This window comes from Solanum dulcamara, chromosome 12 (genome assembly GCF_947179165.1).
Source record: "Solanum dulcamara chromosome 12, daSolDulc1.2, whole genome shotgun sequence".
Taxonomy (NCBI): domain Eukaryota; kingdom Viridiplantae; phylum Streptophyta; class Magnoliopsida; order Solanales; family Solanaceae; genus Solanum; species Solanum dulcamara.
The window spans coordinates 5,888,585-5,910,255 of NC_077248.1; the positions used below are offsets into that span (position 1 = coordinate 5,888,585).

Here is a 21,671-nt window from a genome sequence, read left to right on the forward strand (position 1 = left end):
TTATCATAATATTACTACCTATTGTATTAGGTTATTTTATTTTCAAGATTAGAAATTTCATTTTTTTAAGAAAACTTATTAGTAATTTATAGAGATGTAGATGACTTGATAATATAAAAATTAATTTGTATTGCTCATGATATATATATATATATATATATATATATATATATATATATATATATATATATAACTCTTCAATTATGTATGGTTGAGACATACTTTGGTGGTCAGACAACAACAAAAAATTAAAATACTTATTAGTGTCCAATTACAAATGTTGGAGCTACGAAAATTAAATCAACTTAATTAATGTCAGAGTATAGTTTGTCAATATTCATGGTAACCCTAAATAATATTTGTACTCATTATTACTGCAAAAATTCCTCTTCTCTGATTAAATCCCGACCATATAAGATGATAAAATCCCACATGCACACAGGTTCCTCTGAGAATCTTGATTGGTGAAATAAAGATATTATTATTATTATTATTCACCAAATGTGAACATGAATCTCTGAATGGACTCACATGCAATATGATATTTTTGGACAGTTATGGGTTGGGGTGTCAATGATTTTTCAAAAACCAACTTACATATAAGTGTAACATATCTAACTTATCCAAGTCTGAGTAGGTTGGATTGGGAATTAGATTAAGGGATGATTTCAAATAAAATAATTAGTTTATCATAAATATAGTCATGTTTTTATTTACATTTAAAATAGTTAAAAATCATAAAAAGTACATATTAACTATATAATATAGCTTGTCAAAAGTCATAGAAAGTATACAATATACAATATATGTTACTTATACATAAGTTATATACTGACTATACGTTATGATACACTCAAAAAACTGAATATAGTTTAACTATATATGAAATATACATTGACTATATATGAAGTATACACTAACTATTTAATCTCGATCAACTCAAAATCACCTCTAAGCAGACCCAAATTTTAGATATGAAATTCTCTGAATATTTCGAGTCTTTTGATATATAATTCACTTGAAATGATTCACGCCATCAAATTTAAAAAAATACAAGAAAGAAGAAGATGCAGAAAAAGAAGAAGAAGGAGGAGGAGGGAGGAAGAAGGAAAAGAAGCCATTAATGGCGAGATGAGAAGGAAGAAGAAGAAAGTTAGAAGCCATTAATTAGCGAGATGGGAAGGAAGAAGAAGAAGATTTTCGTAATGCAAATAGCCGAATAGTCATTCTGCATAATTTGTCCTTACATAAATTGAGCAATCAATTGTGGTACATCTAAATGTTTAAATCAATTTGGACTGTCTAGATAGCCTAAATTGACACATCAACGACTAGTCAAAAAATACAAGGGAAAACACATTTTTTAAGTTGAGATAATGATAAAAAACACATTTGAAATATCATCTTTTTGGAAATTTTGTACTTGAACTAATGCTAACTATTTATCAAAATACACTTCAAAATTAATGAGTCAATTGTCGATTTGTTTTGTTAAATAATTTATGATAATTAAGATAGGAAACACAAACCCCTCAACTAATCTACGAGTACCTAGTTAAAATCTCTTTTACTAGACAAAAATCAGATTCATCAACACAGACTTCTTGTATGATTAATCTTGATTTCATACAAATTGCAAATCCATCTCTTTAATATGTATACATTACTATATATATTATCAACTACACAGTCAAGTTTTACAAGTAAATTTCCCAACGATTAAGGAAAAAGTTCCGAGTATAATATCAGAGTTAACATTGTAACAAATAAAACTAAGTTGCAAATGGTATGGAATCAATGGCATAGTAGTTGCTATCAGCGACCCATGGTCTGGTCCCCAGGGGGCATCATAAATCGGACTGGTTTGGCACTGAACCCAGGATGAGGAAGCCTACGACGAAGTTCGCGGCCTTCCTGGCAAAGAGCACAAGGGTGGCAGAAGATATGAGTTACAAAGTCACAAGTTGACTCACAATGTTCGCGGCGTTCCTCATCCTCAACAAAGCCCCCATGCAACCCACATGACCTGGTGGCTGCCTCACAGTTACCCTGCAAAGGAAATAAATCTTAGAACGTGTTTCCAAACATCCGTTGTAGAACAAGAAACGACAACAATATCCTACTAGCTATAAGGTAATTGAAAGAAGAACAAAAGCTCCTCAGGTACCATCTGTTAAAAATGAAATGACGCCGAAACAGCAGGAACTAACAAATCTAGATGATGTTAACAACCATTATCCCAAAAAAAAAACATGAAATGATGTGCAAACTGCAGGATCTAACAAAGCTAGACGATCTTAACTAAAATATATGTGCAGTAAATGACTAGAGAGAACAATCATAGTTTAGATGAGCCATTATGGAATGACATGGTCAGTGAGGATTCATAGAGTCAAACCCAACTTGCTTGGGATTAAGGTGCAATTGTATTTTTTATTTTTTGTTGCAGCGTAGCCTGAAGCTTGAAGCTACTCATGACAAGGGTATTAAAGTCCAATATTTACAAGCTTTTATCCAAACCTAATAATGTCAAATGTGGTCCAAGACAAAGCAAATTAACACCTAGCTGCTTGACAAATATAAAGCTTTAACATATTGCCTTATAATGTAGCATTAGAACATCTAATCCTGGAAACAAAGAAGTTACAGTAAATTAGTATAAAAAGAGAATTAGCAGAATACTACTTTTTGAAACAAAGTCCGAAGGGAAGTTTTATGGAGATGCTTGGAGCCTAAAGGTGCATCTATGGTATACATTAGAGTGAATTAGGACATGTAGATGAAGCCAAGACCCGAGTGAGGACAGTGGGATGAGACTTGGAACATTTGCAAGTCGAGATAGTGTTGCACCAGGGATCAACTCTCAGCCCATTTTTACTTGTCTTGGTGATGGATGAAATGACACGGTATATTTAAGAGGAAGTAACATGGTATAAGTTATTTGCGGACAACATCTTATTGATCGACGAGACACACGACAGAGTCAACAATAGACCGGAGATTTGGAGAATGACTTAAGAGTCTAAAGACTTCAATCTAGGCAGGACTAAAACTGGGTACATGGAATGCAACTTCAGTGAAACATCATAAGAGGCGAATGGGGAAGTGAGGATTGAAACGCAAGTATCCTAGCATCCTAAGATAGGAAAATTCAAGTATCTTGGGTCTTTAATCCAAGAAAATGGGGATATCGCTGAGGATGTCGCACATCGTATCGGAGCGGAATAGATGAAATGGTGGCTCGTATCTAGTGTCCTATGTGATAAGAATGTGTCACTAAGACTTGAAGGCGAATTCTCCTCACGCTTTTTTCATCACGATTTTCTCTTCGTGAACACTCACATCGTCGATTCTTCCTCTCGTTCTTTTTATCTTGGATATTGAGATGTTCATGCAAAGCATAGGCTAGACAAGCGGTAGACTTCACACAACCCAACAACAACAACAACAACAACAACCCAGTGAAATCCCACAACGTGGGGTCTGGGGAGGGTAGATTGTACGCAGACCTTACTCCTACCAAGGTAGGACGGCTGTTTCCGAGAGACCCTCGGCTCAAAAAAAAAAAAAAAAAAAAAAAAAAAAAAAAAAAAGCGGAAAAGGGGGTCAGATAAAGTTAAAAAAATTCAAAGCGCTATAGAAAAATAAATCACGAAGTCATCACAGATAAAATAGAGTAATCAAAAGTACTGAGAGCAATAAATAGTAACAGAAATAGCAGAAATGAGAGTACAAGGAATTGTAATGTGCTAGTGCGCCTATGAATAGGGAAGAATAACGATACTATGTACTAGCCTTCTACCCTAATGTGGGTCCTCCACAGCCTCCTATCTAAGGTCATGTCCTCGGTAAGCTGTAACTGAGCCATATCCTGTCTAATCACCTCTCCCCAATACTTCTTCGGCCTACCCCTACCTCTTCTGTAGCCATCCATAGCCAACCTCTCACACCTTCTCACTGGGTCATCTGTGTCTCTCCTCTTCACATGCCCAAACCATCTCAGTCGCATTTCCCGCATCTTGTCTTCCACCGAGGCCACTCCTACCTTGTCCCGAATAGCCTCATTTCTAATCCTGTCGCTCTTGGTGTGACCACACATCCATCTCAACATTCTCATCTCGGCAACTTTCATCTTTTGAATGTGAGAGATCTTAACTGGCCAACACTCTGCCCCATACAACATAGCCGGTCTAACCACCACTTTGTAGAATTTGCCCTTAAGTTGTGGTGGCACCTTCTTATCGCATAGCACTCCGGAAGCGAGCCTCCATTTCATCCACGCTGCCCCAATACGATGTGTGACATCATCGTCAATTTCCCCGCTGCCTTGCATGATAGACCCAAGATACTAGAAACTACTTCTCTTTTGAATAGCTTGGGCACCAAGCTTAACTTCCACGCCAACCTCGTGAGGTGTCTCACTAAACTTGCACTCTAAGTACTCTGTCTTGGTCATACTCAGCTTAAACCCTTTAGACTCCAAGGTATGTCTCCAATCCTCCATCTTAGCATTAACTCCACTACGAGTCTCATCAATCAGGACTATGTCATCCGCGAAAAGCATACACCATGGCACCTCACCTTGAATTTGTCGCGTCAATGCATCCATTACCAAGGCAAATAAAAATGGACTTAGAGCTGATCCTTGATGCAACCCCATCCCAACTGGGAAATGCTCTGAGTCCCCTCCTACTGTCCTTACCCTGGTTTTGGCTCCCTCATACATGTCCTTGATCACCCTAATGTATGCCACAGGTACATCTTTAGCCTCCAAACATTTCCATAGTATCTCTCTTGGAACTTTATCGTAGGCCTTTTCTAAGTCGATGAATACCATATGCAAGTCCCTCTTCCTCTCCCTATATTGCTCCACCAGTCTCCTCATAAGATGGATGGCTTCTGTAGTTGAGCGTCCCGGCATAAATCCGAACTGGTTCTCTGAAATAGACACGCCTCTCCTCACCCTCATCTCCACCACTCTTTCCCACACTTTCATAGTGTGGCTTAGTAACTTGATACCTCTATAGTTGTTGCAACTCTGGATATCCCCTTTGTTTTTGTATAGAGGGATCATTACACTCGACCTCCATTCTTCGGGCATCGTTGCCGTTTTAAAGATGACATTAAATAACCTAGTCAGCCACTCCAAACCTACCAAGCTGGCACTCTTCCAAAATTCCCCAGGAATCTCGTCAGGTCCGGTTGCTCTTCCCCAGCGCATCCTACGAATCGTGAAAAATTCTAGACGCTTTATTAGTTCATTTTTTATATTTCAATTCCATAATTAAGAAAAAGATGAAAAGGGCGGGTTCTATAGAGTGGCCATTATACCAATTGTGTTGTACAAGGTGGAGTGTTGGTCAATCAAGAACTTGCATGTTTAGAAGATGAAATGAGGATATTTAGATGGATGCATAGGCATACTAGAAGAGACAAGATTAGGAACAAAGATATGTGGGGCAAGGTAGGAGTAGCCACCGTGGTGGAGAAGATGCAGGAGCATAGTTGAGATGGTTCGTACATGTAAAGAGGACGAGCACTAATGCCTAGTAAGGAGATGAGAGAGGTCGTCGATGATAGGTTTGAGAAGAGGTAGGGTAGACCGTGAAAGAATTAGGGAGGGATGATTAGACAAGACATGACACATCTTCAGCTCACCGAGGATTAGAGTAGATGGTTAGTAGATAGTTGATCATTTACTCTCTTCTCAGTGGTAAAGCAGGGTCCTAGTCTGGAGCACCATCAGTTCTCTTACCAAGTATTATTATTGTTATACTAGTATTATCGAATTCTTCGATTTAATTACTAATGTGGAGTTCTTTTACTTTGGTTATCTCTATTATTTATACCATCGGTATTTTTCTTTCTTCAATATTTTCATTATAGCTTTTATTTCTTTCAAACCATGTTCTAAAAAAGCGGTGGGTTTATCAAAAAACATCTCTCTACCTTACAAAAGCAAGGGTAAGGTTTGCATACACACCACCCTTTCCCCAGACCCCACTTGTGAGACTATACTAGGTATGTTGTTGTTGAACATTTATCTTCATGCAAAGAATGTAGAAAGGTAAGTTCAATATCCCAAGCCTCACAAAGGGGACAGAAACATCCATATAAAATATTCTAGACATGCACTAAAACAACTGTGAAATCTTAGGTCACACAAATGACATAGATAATGTGTGGGGAAAGGTTTTTAACCACCAAATCCTTTAAATTCAACCACAAAGGTCCCCATCTTTAATAACTTCAAGTAAATACTAAATAATGTGTGAAAACCCACACATACTAATGACAGAACTACCTAAGTTTGCAAGCATTCAATGAAAAAATAGAATAAAAAATTTAAAAACCTACATAAACTTGTTTAGCACCAGTAGATAAGACATGGAAGCTTGAATAAGAAATATAGAGCAAATTTAACATGCATGGATGAGATTTTAAACAATCAGATATCATCCTCAGAAACAAATTAAAAGAAGAGCAAAACATGAGTCCTAGCTGCTAGACCAAAATTAATCAAATCCTTTATTGACAAAAAACAAAATACTATGGTATAAACCAGCATTGATAAAGGCACTTGATAGGATAAAAAGGAAAAAAGCATAAAGACAGCCAACCTCAAGATTAAACCTCTGTCGGATAGCTGTACGGCTGGGATATGAAAACCAGGGTGCCATGCAGTTCCAGCCGAAAAAGGACTGTCCAATCAGGAATAGACCAGTGTAAGGCAAACAGTGATTAGTAAAACTTCCAGGAGAAGACCCAATTCTCTCTGCATTGCTCCCATAGAGAACACATGGTGCCAGAGTTCCTAACAGACCTGTGCAGTGCCCACGACTGGCATTGTTAGTATGATGAAGAGATGACAAGAAAGCAAGGAAACAAAACACGTAACATCTTTAAGTATCAAGAATGAAATTCGTACTGCAAATATAACTCTAAGAGGCAAGAACTTGAACCAAAATTGACTTACTCAGTGAAGGACACCGGAGAATACCCAAGAAATTGTGCTTACGTATAGAACTTTTCAGGGGTGAACCCAACGGATGTGAATGTGAACATATTATATAAGAGAAATTTAGACAATAATTTTTGAACATCAACTATGTTTCAAGTTTCAACACGTTCATAGTTTCTCTTTTTTTTCTGAATAGGATAGTACATATAGTGTGTCTCTGTATGTCAATGCATATGGACCCGTTCCCAAAAATTTGCACCACTGATATAGCAATTGCAGTTGTAGCAAATGAAACATATTAATATTTTGGGTTCTAGAACCAATATAATGACTGATTGGACACACAAACTAAAAGAATAAGTGCCTGATCCTGCCTCCTTAATAGTATCATCCTTCTTTCAATTGAGTCATCAGAAGAAGCGACACAAATCTTTCCTAAAACTTTTAGGAAGTGCGAACGGTTTCTTAATCTTTCAATGTTTAAAACAAAATACAACTTCCCTCCCACAGTCGTCACCTCTGTCCATAACATTTTTCTGGCTATTCTTTCTCTGGGAAAGATGGAAGAATATCTTTTCAAATTTACTTGCAATATTCATTTGGTTAATATCTTCTTGGTCACCTTAAGTCAGTATCAGACAAATTCTGAACCTTCCATTGGTTATAATTGAAAACCATTGAATAAGTAATGCATAATCAAATCTTCTCAGCTAGTTCATTCAGCAGCAGCAACATACATGATGTCTTTTCTACATGACTTTGTCAAATCTTAAAAATCTGATTTACAAAATTCATTGACCAACCAAAAAATAATAAAAGGAAGGGATCGCTTGGTACACACACTATTTATGTAGGAATTATAATACCGATTATTTACATGCAATGAATAATTATGTAGGGATTGTTATATGGTGAATAATAACATAGTGATTGTTATGCGGTGAATCATAATACTTGAAATGTTTGCACGGATTAACTACTTTAAGGGTATTTCTAACTTTAGATAATCTTATTCACGCAGAGATAATACTTGTATTTTTATTTAACGTTCTATTCTGCATAAGATAACACAGAGATTCCCTCATAGTTATGTCAGTATTAAGTTGAATATCACCAACAAATGTTGTATTAGTATACGAAGAATATTTTTTCTTATGCGGCCAACCAAACCCTGCATTAATTTTACAATTAGATTATTTTTTCTTATGTGGCCAACCACACAAAGTATTACTTAAGTGAAACTTTACATAGGGATTATCTTTGTTAATGTGGCCAACCAAATGACCCCTTAAAGCATAGAACAAACCATAATTGAAAAAGAAACAACTATATAGATTCCCAAGTAAATAGAAGCACAACAAAAATGGATATATCGCTAGTTTGGTTTGGTTTTGATCTAACTTTTTCCTAAATCAACAACAACAACATAGCCAAAGTGGCATTTGGGGAGGTAGGTGTACGCAAATCTTACCTCTATCTTGGAGGTAGAGAGGCTTTTTCCAACAGACCCTCTGTTCGAGAAAATTTAGTTCAACTTTTTCCTAAACCACCACCAACAACAACCACCATATACCCGGTGTAATTCCACCAAAATGGCGTCTCAGAGGGTAGGTGTACGCATAGGACTGTTTCCAATAGACTCTCTGCTCGAGGAAAAAAAGTTCAATTTTTCCCTAAACCAAATTAACTAAATTTTTATTGGCTTTTTTGAATTTTAATACCAAACCAAGTCAGTTCCATCAATTTCGTTTTCATTTTTCTTGAATACTTTAAACATAACAAAAATCGATACTTTGATATTAACAAAAAGGCATTCAAAGCAACAAACTTTATACAAATTATAGAATGAAAACTCACAAACTTCAAAATCGCTGCTGACGAATTCATCATTCTTTCCAAAACAAGAGCAAAGGCTAGATTCCCATTGAGCCCTACGCATGATTGGCTCCCCCACCACCGCCGTCCCAACGCCGTGGCCCACAGGTAACCCATCAGCTGTCCATCCCATCGGAACAGCAGATGAAGCTGGCTTAACCGGCTCCGATGGAGCTGGGATTTTGCCGGAAATTGAAGAACTGGGCTTTGTGGGCTTCATTTCATTGTTGTTTGCCTCAGATTTTTGACTGGGTAGAAATGGGCTTGATTCTTCCACATTAGCCATTGGAATAGAAAGAAAAAAAACAGAATCGATTTGAATATTGGAATTTCAAGAATTGGAAAGGAAGTTGAGGGACCTAAGAGATGTCTCAAGAAGAAGAAAAAAACAGAATGACAACCTCAAAGATCTCTCGATTCAACATGAGTAAAACTGTGTGGAGTGCAATAAATAGGAACAATACAATGCCCTTTTTTTCTGATTTTATTGCTTTTGAATATTCTTTTTTGGTTGAGGATGACCCAAAAAACAGGGGAGGGAAATTAATCTTAATTCTTACTGAGTCGTTTTGTCAGTGTTCAATATTAGTAATGAATTTCAATTAAATTCAGATCTATTCTCAAGCATATATTGGGTAGATTAATAACTATATCATCTCCTTATTTATACATATCAGTCTCATCTCTAAATTGAAATAAGCTTGAGATTTTATGACTTATTATCGAAACTAATTCATATAATTAAAGATTTTGATATATTTTCAGTGATTAACTTATTTACATAATATACACATGAGAATATGTACAAAAAGTTTTTCAAAATGTAAACAAAAAATATTTAATATGAACATTTTATTGTTATGTTCAAATATACACACCATCCTTATCCAATTCCACTTATATAATTACATTAAGTATGTTATTATTGTATGTCACTTAGTTAGCAAGTCTTACATATAAGCTTACTTTAGTTTTAATTGTCACAACATATAACTACAAAATAGTTTGATCAATCTTCTTTGACTTTTGTTTACTTTTAGTTGGTTGTCACATCATAAGTGTGCCCACTTAGTACTTTTTATTTGTCTAAACAACAATATATTACTCATTTAGTACTCTCTGAGTTTTCTTCTATAAATGTCACTCTTTTTTTTAGTTCATTTTTATTACGTGTCGACTTATCATAATAAATTTCATTTTCTTAATATTGTAAGAAAGGAAAAAGATTTTTTCTTAAACATTATTATGTGAGAGTTTAAAATTTATGTTGCTAGAGAAGCATCAACAACTGTTGGTACTGTATCAGGAACAAATGTATTGAAAAATAGTAACCTTCATTATTAATTCAAGTATAAGTTAAATGGTTTAATCTTTTAGTTATACATATGGTGAACCTTAAAACTTAATTAACAGATTTGTCTGTATGAGTTCTTAAAAAGTAGCATATGGATCTTAAATATTAGTATCTTTACTTTGTCCAAAGGCATACAAGTTTATTTAAGACTACTGAATAACATGAAATAACCTTCGGATGAGTAGCATGGTACTTTTGATAGTCTACATTATAGTGATTTTTATCCCAAATGAAATTTCAGTTCCTTCTTTTAATAGGTACTAAGAACTACTGGTGACATCTGCATTTTATACTTATTTATATTCAAATATAAGGGTTGCAATTGAAGATGTGCATTGTGTTTGCACAAATTTGTTCATCGCATATTTTAGTTGACAAAGAAAGTGGAGTTGTATGTGTACATGTGGAAGCTCTAATCAATGAGATGTTGAAATGTTGGAACAAATCTATTATTTGTAGTCTCATTGTATATGACAAGGAAAATTTGTGGTCAAAAGTTGCTGCTGGTCAAAAGTTGCTGCTAGAAGAATAGTTCAAAGTTGCCAAAAGCAACTTTTGACAAAATTAAAACTGGCAACACGTTTACAAAGCGCGTAAAAATTTCTTTTACGCGTTTTGTTCCTCTTATAAATAGAGGGCATTCTGCCTTCATTTAAATCATCCCAAAAAAAAGAGAGTAAGAATACAAAGAGAGTTTTACACCAAGATAAATATTGTAGTCTTGAGTGTCCTTTTTAGTAGTTGTTCCTTTTACAAGAGAGAAGTGTTAAATGTTGTTTTCTCCTTGTATTTGAGAGTTGTGTACTCCACAAAATATAGTGAGATCCTTCTACCCCGTGGTTTTTCCCTTCTATCATTTAGAGGGGTTTCCACGTAAAATTCTCGTGTCCAATTTATTTTCAATATTTTCATCATATCAAACTTTAGTTGTGGTGCTTCCTCACCCCAACAGTGGTATCAGAGCCCTCGGTTATTCTGTCTATTTTATGCGAAGATACTACCTGTGAATAGTAACTTTTCATGAATAGTAAAATTCGGTGAATAGTACTATTCACGTGAATAGTAAATTTCAGTGACGGTACAGTTTGTCACGATTGTTCGCAAAAATATTCAGAAACGATCTAGAAGGGTGTGAAGCAAATAACAATGTCGAGTACAACAAAGTTTGATGTTGAAAAATTCAATGGGACTAATTTCTCATTGTGGAAAATGAAAATAAAAGCGATATTGCGAAAAGACAATTGCTTAGCTGCAATTGAAGGCAGGCCCGCAGACTTTGCTGATGACAGCAAGTGGAATGACATAGACAGCAACGCAGTTGCTGATCTACACTTGGCACTGGCTGATCAAGTGTTGTCTAGTGTAGCGGAAAAGCGGACGGCGAAGGAAATATGGGATACTCTTACAGGATTGTATGAGGCCAAGTCTTTGCATAATAAAATCTTCTTAAAAAGAAGATTGTATACTCTTCGAATGGCAGAGTCCATGTCAGTTACTGAACATATCAATACTTTGAATACTCTGTTTTCGCAACTTACAACAATGGGTTGCAAAATAGAGGGGACTGAACGTGCGGAGCTTCTACTTCAAAGTCTGCCTGACTCGTATGATCAACTTATCATCAACCTGACGAACAATACAGACAGTTTAGTTTTCGATGAAATTGCAGCTGCTGTCTTGGAAGAAGAAAATCGACGCAAAAATAAGGAAGACAGACAAGCAAGTTCGCAACAAGCTGAAGCTTTGATGATGGTGAGAGGAAGACCAACGGAACGTGGCCCCAGTGGAAGTCACAATCATGGCAGATCTCAATCAAGGAGTAAGAAAAATATCAAGTGCTACAACTGTGGCAAGAAAGGGCACTTCAAGAAAGATTGTCGGTTCAAGAAGAAGAGTGAACACCCTGAGCCATCAAATGCTCAAGGGAATGTTGCATGTACCTCGGATGATGGCGATATTTTATGCAGTGAGGCAATATCAAATAATGAAGGCAGAAAACGTTTTGCTGATGTCTGGATCATGGACACAGGAGCAACATGGCACATGACTTCCAGGAGAGAATGGTTCCATCAATATAATCCTATCTCAGGAGGATCTGTGTTCATGGGAAACGATCATGCTTTGGATGTTATTGGTATTGGGTCCATCAAAATAAAGATGTATGATGGCACGATTCGCACCATCCAGGAGGTACGACATGTAAAAGACTTGAAGAAGAATCTATTGTCTTTAGGACAACTAGATGATAATGGATGTTCATATAAGACTCATAGTGGAGTCATGAGAATATCCAAAGGAGCGCTTGTAGTGATGAAAGCAGAAAAACTTGCTGCAAATCTATATGTGCTTAAAGGTGAAACACACCAAGAAGGAGAAGCATCAACCGCGTCAGCAAGTTCACTTGAAGAATCAACGATGATGTGGCATCGTAAACTTGGCCATATGTCGGAACGAGGTTTGAAGATTCTTGCTGAGCAAAAACTTCTTCCAGGGCTCAAAAAGGTTTCACTACCCTTTTGTGAGCATTGTGTTACCAGTAAGCAAAATAGACTGAAGTTTAGCAGTTCCTCTGCTAAAAGCAAGGAAATACTAGATCTGGTTCACTCTGATGTCTGGCAAGCACCGGTGGAGTCTCTAGGAGGAGCGAAATATTTTGTGTCATTTATCGACAATTACTCCAGGAGAAGTTGGGTGTATCCAATCAAGAGGAAGGCAGATGTTTTTTCAGTTTTCAAAGAATTTAAAGCGCGGGTGGAACTTGAATCTGAGAAAAAGATCAAGTGTTTGAGGACAGATAATGGAGGAGAATACACTGGTGATGAATTTAATAACTTCTGTAAACAAGAAGGTATTAAACGGCAGTTCACGGTGGCATATACTCCACAACAAAATGGAGTAGCAGAGCGGATGAACAGAACCTTGTTGGAACGGACAAGAGCTATGTTGGCAACTGCAGGGTTGGAAAAACCATTCTGGGCAGAAGCAGTCAAAACCGCCTGTTATGTGATCAATCGCTCACCATCAACCGCAATTGATCTGAAAATGCCAATGGAGATGTGGACAGGAAAACCAGCTGATTATTCTCGCTTACATATATTCGGAAGTCCTGCTTATGTTATGTACAACACCCAAGAAAAATCAAAATTGGATCCAAAATCCAGGGAATGCATTTTCTTAGGGTATGCTGATGGAGTCAAGGGGTATCGCTTGTGGGATCCCACAGCCCGCAAGGTGGTAATCAGCAGGGATGTTGTATTTGTTGAAAACAAGATACAAGCAAAAGAAGGTAGCACTTCAAAAGAAAAATCAGAGACTACTACAGTTGAAGTTGAAGAAATAGAAGAAGTTCCAGTTTCTTCTAAAGCAGCACCAGAGCACGAAGAACAAGAGCAAGCTGAGATCGAAACTCCAGAAGTTCGACGGTCAACTAGGAAGAGAAGAGAACCAGCTTGGCACTCAGATTATTCTATGGAGAGTAATATTGCATACTGTCTATTAACAGAAGATGGAGAGCCTTCAACCTTTCAAGAAGCTATGAAAGGCCAAGAATCATCTCTGTGGGTGGCAGCAATGCAAGAAGAAATTGAAGCTCTTCATAAAAATAAAACATGGGATCTTGTTCAATTACCACAAGGAAGGAAGGCCATTGGAAACAAATGGGTCTACAAGATCAAACGCAATGGTAATGATCAAGTGGAGAAATATCGTGCAAGATTGGTGGTAAAAGGATTCGCTCAGAAAGAAGGTATCGATTTCAATGAGATATTTTCTCCAGTGGTTCGACTCACAACAATTCGAGTGGTCCTGGCGATGTGTGCTACATTTGACTTGTACTTGGAGCAGTTAGATGTCAAAACTGCATTTCTTCATGGAGAACTTGAAGAAGAAATTTATATGCTCCAACCAGAAGGTTTTGAAAAACAGGGAAAAAAGAACCTGGTTTGCAGGTTGAACAAATCTCTATACGGTCTCAAACAGGCGCCGAGATGTTGGTATAAGAGATTTGATTCCTTCATTATAAGCCTTGGATACAACAGACATAGTTCAGATCCTTGTGTTTATTACAAGAGATTTGGTGATGAAGACTTTGTTATTTTGTTGTTGTATGTTGACGACATGTTGGTAGCAGGCCCCAACAAAGATCGTCTCACAAATTTAAAGGCACAGTTGGCTAGGGAGTTTGAAATGAAGGACTTGGGACCAGCAAACAAGATTCTAGGGATGCAAATTCACCGAGACAGAAATAATAGGAAGATTTGGCTTTCTCAAAAGAACTACTTGAAGAAAATCTTGAGACGCTTCAAGATGCAAGACTGTAAGTCAATTTCTACCCCACTTCCTATTAATTTCAAGTTATCCTCAAGTATGAGTCCTAGCAATGAAGCAGAGAGGATGGAGATGTCTCGAGTACCGTATGCATCAGTAGTGGGAAGTTTAATGTTCGCCATGGTATGTACAAGACCTGACATTGCACAAGCAGTGGGAGTGGTTAGTCGATACATGTCTAATCCTGGAAGAGAGCATTGGAATATTGTTAAGAGGATCCTAAGATACATCAAGGGTACCTCAGATGTTACAATGTGTTATGGAGGATCTGACTTTACTGTTAAAGGTTATGTTGATTCAGATTATGCAGGTGATCTTGATAAAAGCAAGTCCACCACAGGTTATGTGTTTACTCTTGCTGGAGGAGCTGTAAGCTGGGTTTCAAAACTGCAGTCTATCGTGGCTACATCTACGACGGAAGCAGAATATGTAGCAGCTACACAAGCTAGCAAAGAGGCAATATGGATGCAGATGTTATTGGAGGAGCTCGGGCACAAACAAGAGAAGATTGCTCTATTTTGTGACAGTCAGAGCGCTTTGCATTTTGCAAAGAATCCGGCATTTCATTCAAGGACAAAGCACATACGAGTTCAGTATCACTTTGTTCGTGAGAAGGTGGAAGAAGGCAGTGTGGATATTCAGAAAATTCACACTAATGACAACCTAGCAGATATGTTTACGAAGCCGATCAACAGTAATAAGTTCATATGGTGTCGATCTTCTATTGGCCTAGCAGAAACATAACATTGCAGTAATTGGGTAGAAAGGATGGTGTGAAGACTTAATTGATTCTCAATTAAATCTTCAAGTGGGAGAATGTGGTCAAAAGTTGCTGCTGGTCAAAAGTTGCTGCTGGTCCAAAGTTGCTGCTAGAAGAATAGTTCAAAGTTGCCAAAAGCAACTTTTGACAAAATCAAAACTGGCAACACGTTTACAAAGCGCGTAAAAATTTCTTTTACGCGTTTTGTTCCTCTTATAAATAGAGGGCATTCTGCCTTCATTTAAATCATCCCAAAAAAAGAGAGTAAGAATACAAAGAGAGTTTTACACCAAGATAAATATTGTAGTCTTGAGTGTCCTCTTTAGTAGTTGTTCCTTTTACAAGAGAGAAGTGTTAAATGTTGTTTTCTCCTTGTATTTGAGAGCTGTGTACTCCACAAAATATAGTGAGATCCTTCTACCCCGTGGTTTTTCCCTTCTATCATTTAGAGGGGTTTCCACGTAAAATTCTCGTGTCCAATTTATTTTCAATATTTTCATCATATCAAACTTTAGTTGTGGTGCTTCCTCACCCCAACAAAATTCACTCTTAGGCTATTGATCCAGAGCATGTTGATGCCATGCACAGTGAGAAATAGAGACGTTTGTTTTTTCAAAAGAATGTATCCCTCTGGTCCTTAAATCCTCCATTAGTAAAGTGATGTATATACTTTTAAATGTCAAGATTTGACGTTGTTTCACTTTTATTTTGATGTGCTTAAATCAGAACATAATGTATAACGACTAATTAATTTTCATTTATTAAAATTAAAAACAATAGCTATTTAGTCATATTTTAATTTTTTCTACAATCACGCGAAGCAAATTACAATTCTAAATATCTACCTGGAATTTACTAACAAGTTCACAAAGCTATCTATGTTTTAAGCCTTCTTAATTTTCTCATTGAAGCAATCATTCGTTAACAAGGGTGGAACTATGTAGAACAAAGGATTGAATCCATGGTCAAAAAATTATATATGATGCACAAATAGAGCAAAATAATTATAATGGATACAATAGCAATAATCCAAGTCTTACAAGCCTCATTTATACAAATTTTGGGAGATATATTATAAATGAAAGAAATAAAAACCACATTATATTCTAATGCATTTAATATGTATCTCCAAACTACAGAAACACACACTTCTTGATTGTTCATCAAAATTTCCAAAAACAAACTCCACCAAACACATCAATTTTCTTATACATTCATCCATGAATTTTCTTCCCCTACAAAAAAAGAGAAATACTAAATCAGAAATTGAATAAGAAAAATGTTTTATATATGTATATAGTTCAAAACAATTTAAATAGTAACTAATAAATCATTTTAACGTAGTGACATTTAATTCCGTTTAATTAATTGAAATTATGGATCTGCCTCTTTGCAAAATAAATTACTTACACTAATTTCTCCAGGTTTGCTAGCTTTCACTAATCCCTTGAATTTGCGATGATGTTTTAACATGCTTTGATGATGAAAGTTATGTTTTCCCCTTGATCCTTTTGGTGGAGGAATGTAAGTATGAGTTTCTGGACCTCTATAATCAATTTCATAAATTTGTGAATCCATCTTTAACAAATCCATTTTCCCTGTCAACAAAAAATATACCATTTCCATAATTAGTCACAATTAAATTCCACACACTACTAAAAAAAACGCGAATTTCTAATGGACACCGTCGAAAATTGCCTTGACGGTAGCGTTTTCGACCGACTTTTGGATGGAAATTTCATATTTCTAATGGACATCCTATCGGAAATAACGATATTCTATCTTCATCATGCCTACCTATAAAAAGGACTCTCTAACCGATGATTTTCTTGTTACGGATGTGAAGGTTTAACTTATGCAATAACGAGATCCCCCTTAATCCTTGTTGTATGTGCCTGACGGTTTCTCTTACTTCGCTTCGGGGAGGCAAAGGTCCTGCGGTAGGTAACAACAAGCACAAGCAAGTTGACCGAAGGAGACCAATCTAAGTGAAGGCATATATGTCGAACGGATTCAAAGCCAATTGAAAAACATAAAATAAAAAAGTATAGGGTGCTAACTTGAGCCCTTTTTTAAAAATTTCTATACGTGGAATGATTTTCAGTGAGTAAAGTAGTTTAGAGGAAAGCTAAATTGCACAGTACCTCATAAACATCCGTCGAAAATTCAAGTGTATTTTTAATAGTGACATTAAGTAAAGGAAAAGAGAAACTATTTCACAAACAAGAGAATTATAAAAAGATCCATTTGAAGAAAAATTACCTGAAGAAGAAGAACAAGGAGCAATGAGGAGGAAAATCAAGAAAATGCAAATGAAACTAGCCTTCATGATCTCCATGGCAAAGAGACTACCAAGAATGAATTAATTAAAGGAATTTTATATTTTGTGCTAAGGATCAAGAGATTGACTATATAAAATAATAGAGAGGAAATGAATCACGGAACAAACATGAAGTGAAAGAGGGAGAAGAAAATACATATAGTTAAGGAAGTTCACAATTTTTGGAAATTGAAAATGTCACCATCTAACACAGCAATTAGTTACAAGGTCCTGATGTAGATGTGTTGGGTTGGAACATTTATGTAGTGAAAAGGAGAAAAAAAAAATCAGTGTAGCCTGCACTTAACATTTTTCATTTTTTATAACTCAAAAATCTCTGAGGGACATCTGACATATTACTGAAAACTCTATCGAGGGACAGTCCCATGTGTGTATTATTGCAAATGTCCTAGAAGGACATCCTATTTAGCAGACCCCAATTGGCTGGACCTAATTCCACTAATTAAAAACAAACTTACCCTGTGTTTTCTTGCCTGCTATTTTTCTGTTTATTTTATTTTCCTCTTGGGTTTGATAAATTCTGCAATAGGATGACACTACACACATTATGGGGACTTTATGTTCTAATTTTTTAATGACAAAAGGTAATTTGTTTCAATTTGGCATGTAGTATTTGGACTTTAGTTGAAAAATATGGGGCAGTTATAGCTTGTCTACTTTGGTTTCTATCAAACATTGGCACCCTTCACTATGCTCTTTGTAACATATTGTGGTAGGAAAATATCACTTCCGGCTTAATTTATATGGCACCTTTCAGATATATTTTGAGATTCAAATAAGCCTTTTTTTATATGTATCTTTTAAAGATTTTGAATTGTCATTTATTATGATTTATTTATAATATTTTTCTACGAAATTTTCAAATATATATATAAATTTAATTTTTTTTAAATACTTAAAGATTTCATGTCTGAATTTATCGATCTATACGACAATGACATGGTAATATGAAGAACTTGAATGTCATGACCAACAGCTAATAAACTATGTGGTATGGGCATGGTCCTTCCTCGTCTATGTCACCTCCTCTGTCTGACAGATACTCCCATCCCATGCCTTCTCTTTGAGACGGAGCTACAATTTGAAATTTATAGATTTTTAAACTTATCATTATATTCAAAGCTCGTTTTAATTATTAGATTAACAATTTTCTAATACAATACAGAATTTAAGTAAACTATTGAGTTTGTTCGAATTCATAGTAGTTCCTCCCTGCAAACTGCTTGTCAGCTAACCTTTTCTCTTGACTTTTCTTCTAAATTCTATTAAGTTTGGTGATAGACACGTGTCATCCCTAAACTTTTTGATGTATCGCCTGCTTCAAATATATCTAAAAAGAATTTTATAAATTATATACACTTATAGTGTACAATAGATTATATTATCCTGCATTTTAACTTGTTAGCAAGTTATTTAGTCTTATTTTTTTCGATTTGGGGGACATGCTTGTTATAATTACTGCAGTTACGTATGTGTTATTAGAGGCAATTTGATTGTGTAAAAGAATTATATATAATGTATGTATAGAATTAAAACCTGGATGAAAATTTCATATACACCACTCGGCTTCATTGATATAGGAAATTATATTAAGTACTAGTATATAATATCATTAAATTTTATTAATTCTTTCATTATGTGTGTAACTTTGTTGGTTATCTAATTATTCAATGAATCGATTGGTTAATAATCCACCACTCTATTACTAAACTAGTAAAAAATAAGAAGAGATTTGATTTCATAAAGTTCAATGCCTGTTTTTAAGCTATGATCAATATAAGTTCGAAGCTTCCTTGTTAACTTCCCGAAACTCTTTTTTTTTTTTGTAGTGGCTCCTTTATTTATAATAGCTTGATTGCTTTTAAAATAATGGTAATAATTTGTAATTTTATATATGTATCCCCAGTTGTGAATAACCATATCTTTTCTATACTAATTACTGGGATATGAAACACACGTTATTGTCACCTAGGGGTGGCTCAACAGTGTTAAAAAAAAAGGCACGTGTTTTAGGACCCCAAATTTGAGGGGCCCTATTTTTCTAGCAATAATAGATTATAAGTTATTATTTTTAACAAATATTGAATACTATTTATAGAAAGGCAAACTTTTCATATAAAATGAAAGAATTATTAGAAAAAACTTGACATATTTGGAGTACTATGTCTCATGAAAGATAATTTAAAAGAAGAATGGTTATATTATCAACTGAAAAAAATATATTAGAAAAAATTAATTATATAAAAGTTATTATAAATTTAAGTTCAAGGCCTCCATTTGATTTTAGCTTTAGGCCACTAATCTGCTTGAGCCGCTCCTGTTGTCACCTTTAGTTTTTGTGTCTTTTCACTGACTAGAAGAGAATAATTAAACTTTCGGTGCAGATGATTAGGGGTGAGAAACATTTTATCTTATATATAAATATATATATATATATATATATATATATCCGCACTTGATATTTACATCAATTTATATCAACTTATCGTATGTAATTAAGTGATTTAATATAATGAGAATGTTATTTATTAACAATGATTAAATAATAATAATCTATTAGCAAGCACATGAAGATGTTTATTAGAGCGTATAAAATTTTGCGTTCAAGTAAATTTTTACCTGTAAGAGGTGTGAGAAATTAGCTTTTGATGATAAACAAGATATTAATCTTGTTATAGTTGACTCTTTATGAGTTATGATCAAGTAATTTCAGTCGATTTCTTAAATATCGAAGGAGAATCATCTCTCAAAAACTAACTATTGAAATGGAGAATTAAGAATATAAAAGCTTATATCAACTCATCATTAAATTGATGTAAAATTCAAGTCTCATACATATACTTAAAAAAGCACACCTGATTAGTAAATGCAAGGAGAAGTACATCGACTAATTCTTCTCAAGTATGAATACTCATTCAACAAGTTGTCATAAGTCATAACACTGAAAAGAATAACATATTCATAAACAGACTGTATTTCTACTTCAAAAGCTGGAGAAAAGGCTCAAAATTATAGACTTTTTTTTTTTGATTTTAGACTAAAAATAATATATATTTTTTTATATGGAATACTAATAGTCCTCTTTCTTTAATAAAGTGACGCACTTTTAGTCATAATCCTAAATACCATTACTTTTTTAACGAAGACTCCTCACGTGCATATCACATGAGTCTTCCTCTTCCATGTAGGATGAATTCGAAAGCTAAAATTTTATGTACAAGATCGTATTTTCGTGTCGTTCAACTAAATCAATTTGACCAAATTTTTTCCCACTTGATCTCATGAAGTTGTGAATTAGATTATGAAAATTTGTCGAAGAATGGGTGAAGAAAAGTGAGAGAACATTCATCTGTTTGTAGAGAAATATGTCTAAGAGGAAAAGAAAATCATGCCATATGCATGTGAGGAGTCTTCCGCTAAGAAAATAACGGTGTTTAGGGTTATGATTAAAAGTGCACCACTTTATTAAAGAAAGAAGATTATTAATGCTCCATGTAAAAGAATATGTATTATTTTGAGTTAAAATCAAAAAAAGTGTATGATTTTGGGTCGTCTTTTCTCTCAAAAGTTGTATCGATTTTATTTGATGTGTACTTTATTCATGTTTAATTTCTTCCAGTTTTCATCAACGAAAAAGGTGCCAAAAAATAGGTACGGTGATACAATTCCCGAGATTTAGCTTTCGTCTATCCATAGATTTTTAAGTTGAAATTTGAAAATTTGAGTTTTTTAAATTGTAATTTTTGGAATCTAAAATTGTGTTTAGGCATGTATTTTACTTTGAAAAAAAATTTAAAATTTGTGGATGAAAGTCCAAAAGAATGGTATGTGTTAGATTAATTTTTGAAAACTTGAAAATATTTGATGATTAGATCTTTTCAAAATTTGCTCAAATTCATGTCCAAATAAAGTTTAAGGATATTTATTTTCAAAATGTGATCTAAAATCTATGACCTTATTAAATTGCTTCATCCGTTTCGATTTGTTCTATTTTTTTAAATCTATTTAAAAAAGAATGTCCTTTTTCTTTTTTGGTAATTTTTTAATTTTAACT

The 21,671-nt window shown here is 34.9% G+C and overlaps 2 protein-coding genes across 2 annotated transcripts; both read right to left on the reverse strand.

The window, feature by feature from the left end:
• Nucleotides 1-1,562: 1,562 nt before the first annotated feature.
• On the reverse strand, nucleotides 1,563-9,417 carry LOC129877212 (cell number regulator 8). The gene is made up of 3 exons (XM_055952700.1): nucleotides 8,819-9,417; nucleotides 6,621-6,823; nucleotides 1,563-2,049 (listed from the first exon to the last, which is right to left on the reverse strand). The coding sequence occupies exons 1-3, from the start codon at nucleotides 9,120-9,122 to the stop codon at nucleotides 1,816-1,818; spliced, it is 741 nt and encodes a 246-aa protein (XP_055808675.1). The 5' UTR covers nucleotides 9,123-9,417; the 3' UTR covers nucleotides 1,563-1,815.
• A 6,847-nt stretch (nucleotides 9,418-16,264) lies between these two features.
• LOC129876852 (uncharacterized) lies at nucleotides 16,265-17,784 on the reverse strand. The gene is made up of 3 exons (XM_055952333.1): nucleotides 17,539-17,784; nucleotides 16,687-16,874; nucleotides 16,265-16,511 (listed from the first exon to the last, which is right to left on the reverse strand). Exons 1-3 carry the CDS (start codon nucleotides 17,612-17,614, stop codon nucleotides 16,491-16,493), a joined length of 285 nt encoding a protein of 94 aa, XP_055808308.1. The 5' UTR covers nucleotides 17,615-17,784; the 3' UTR covers nucleotides 16,265-16,490.
• Between the last annotated feature and the right edge of the window lie 3,887 nt (nucleotides 17,785-21,671).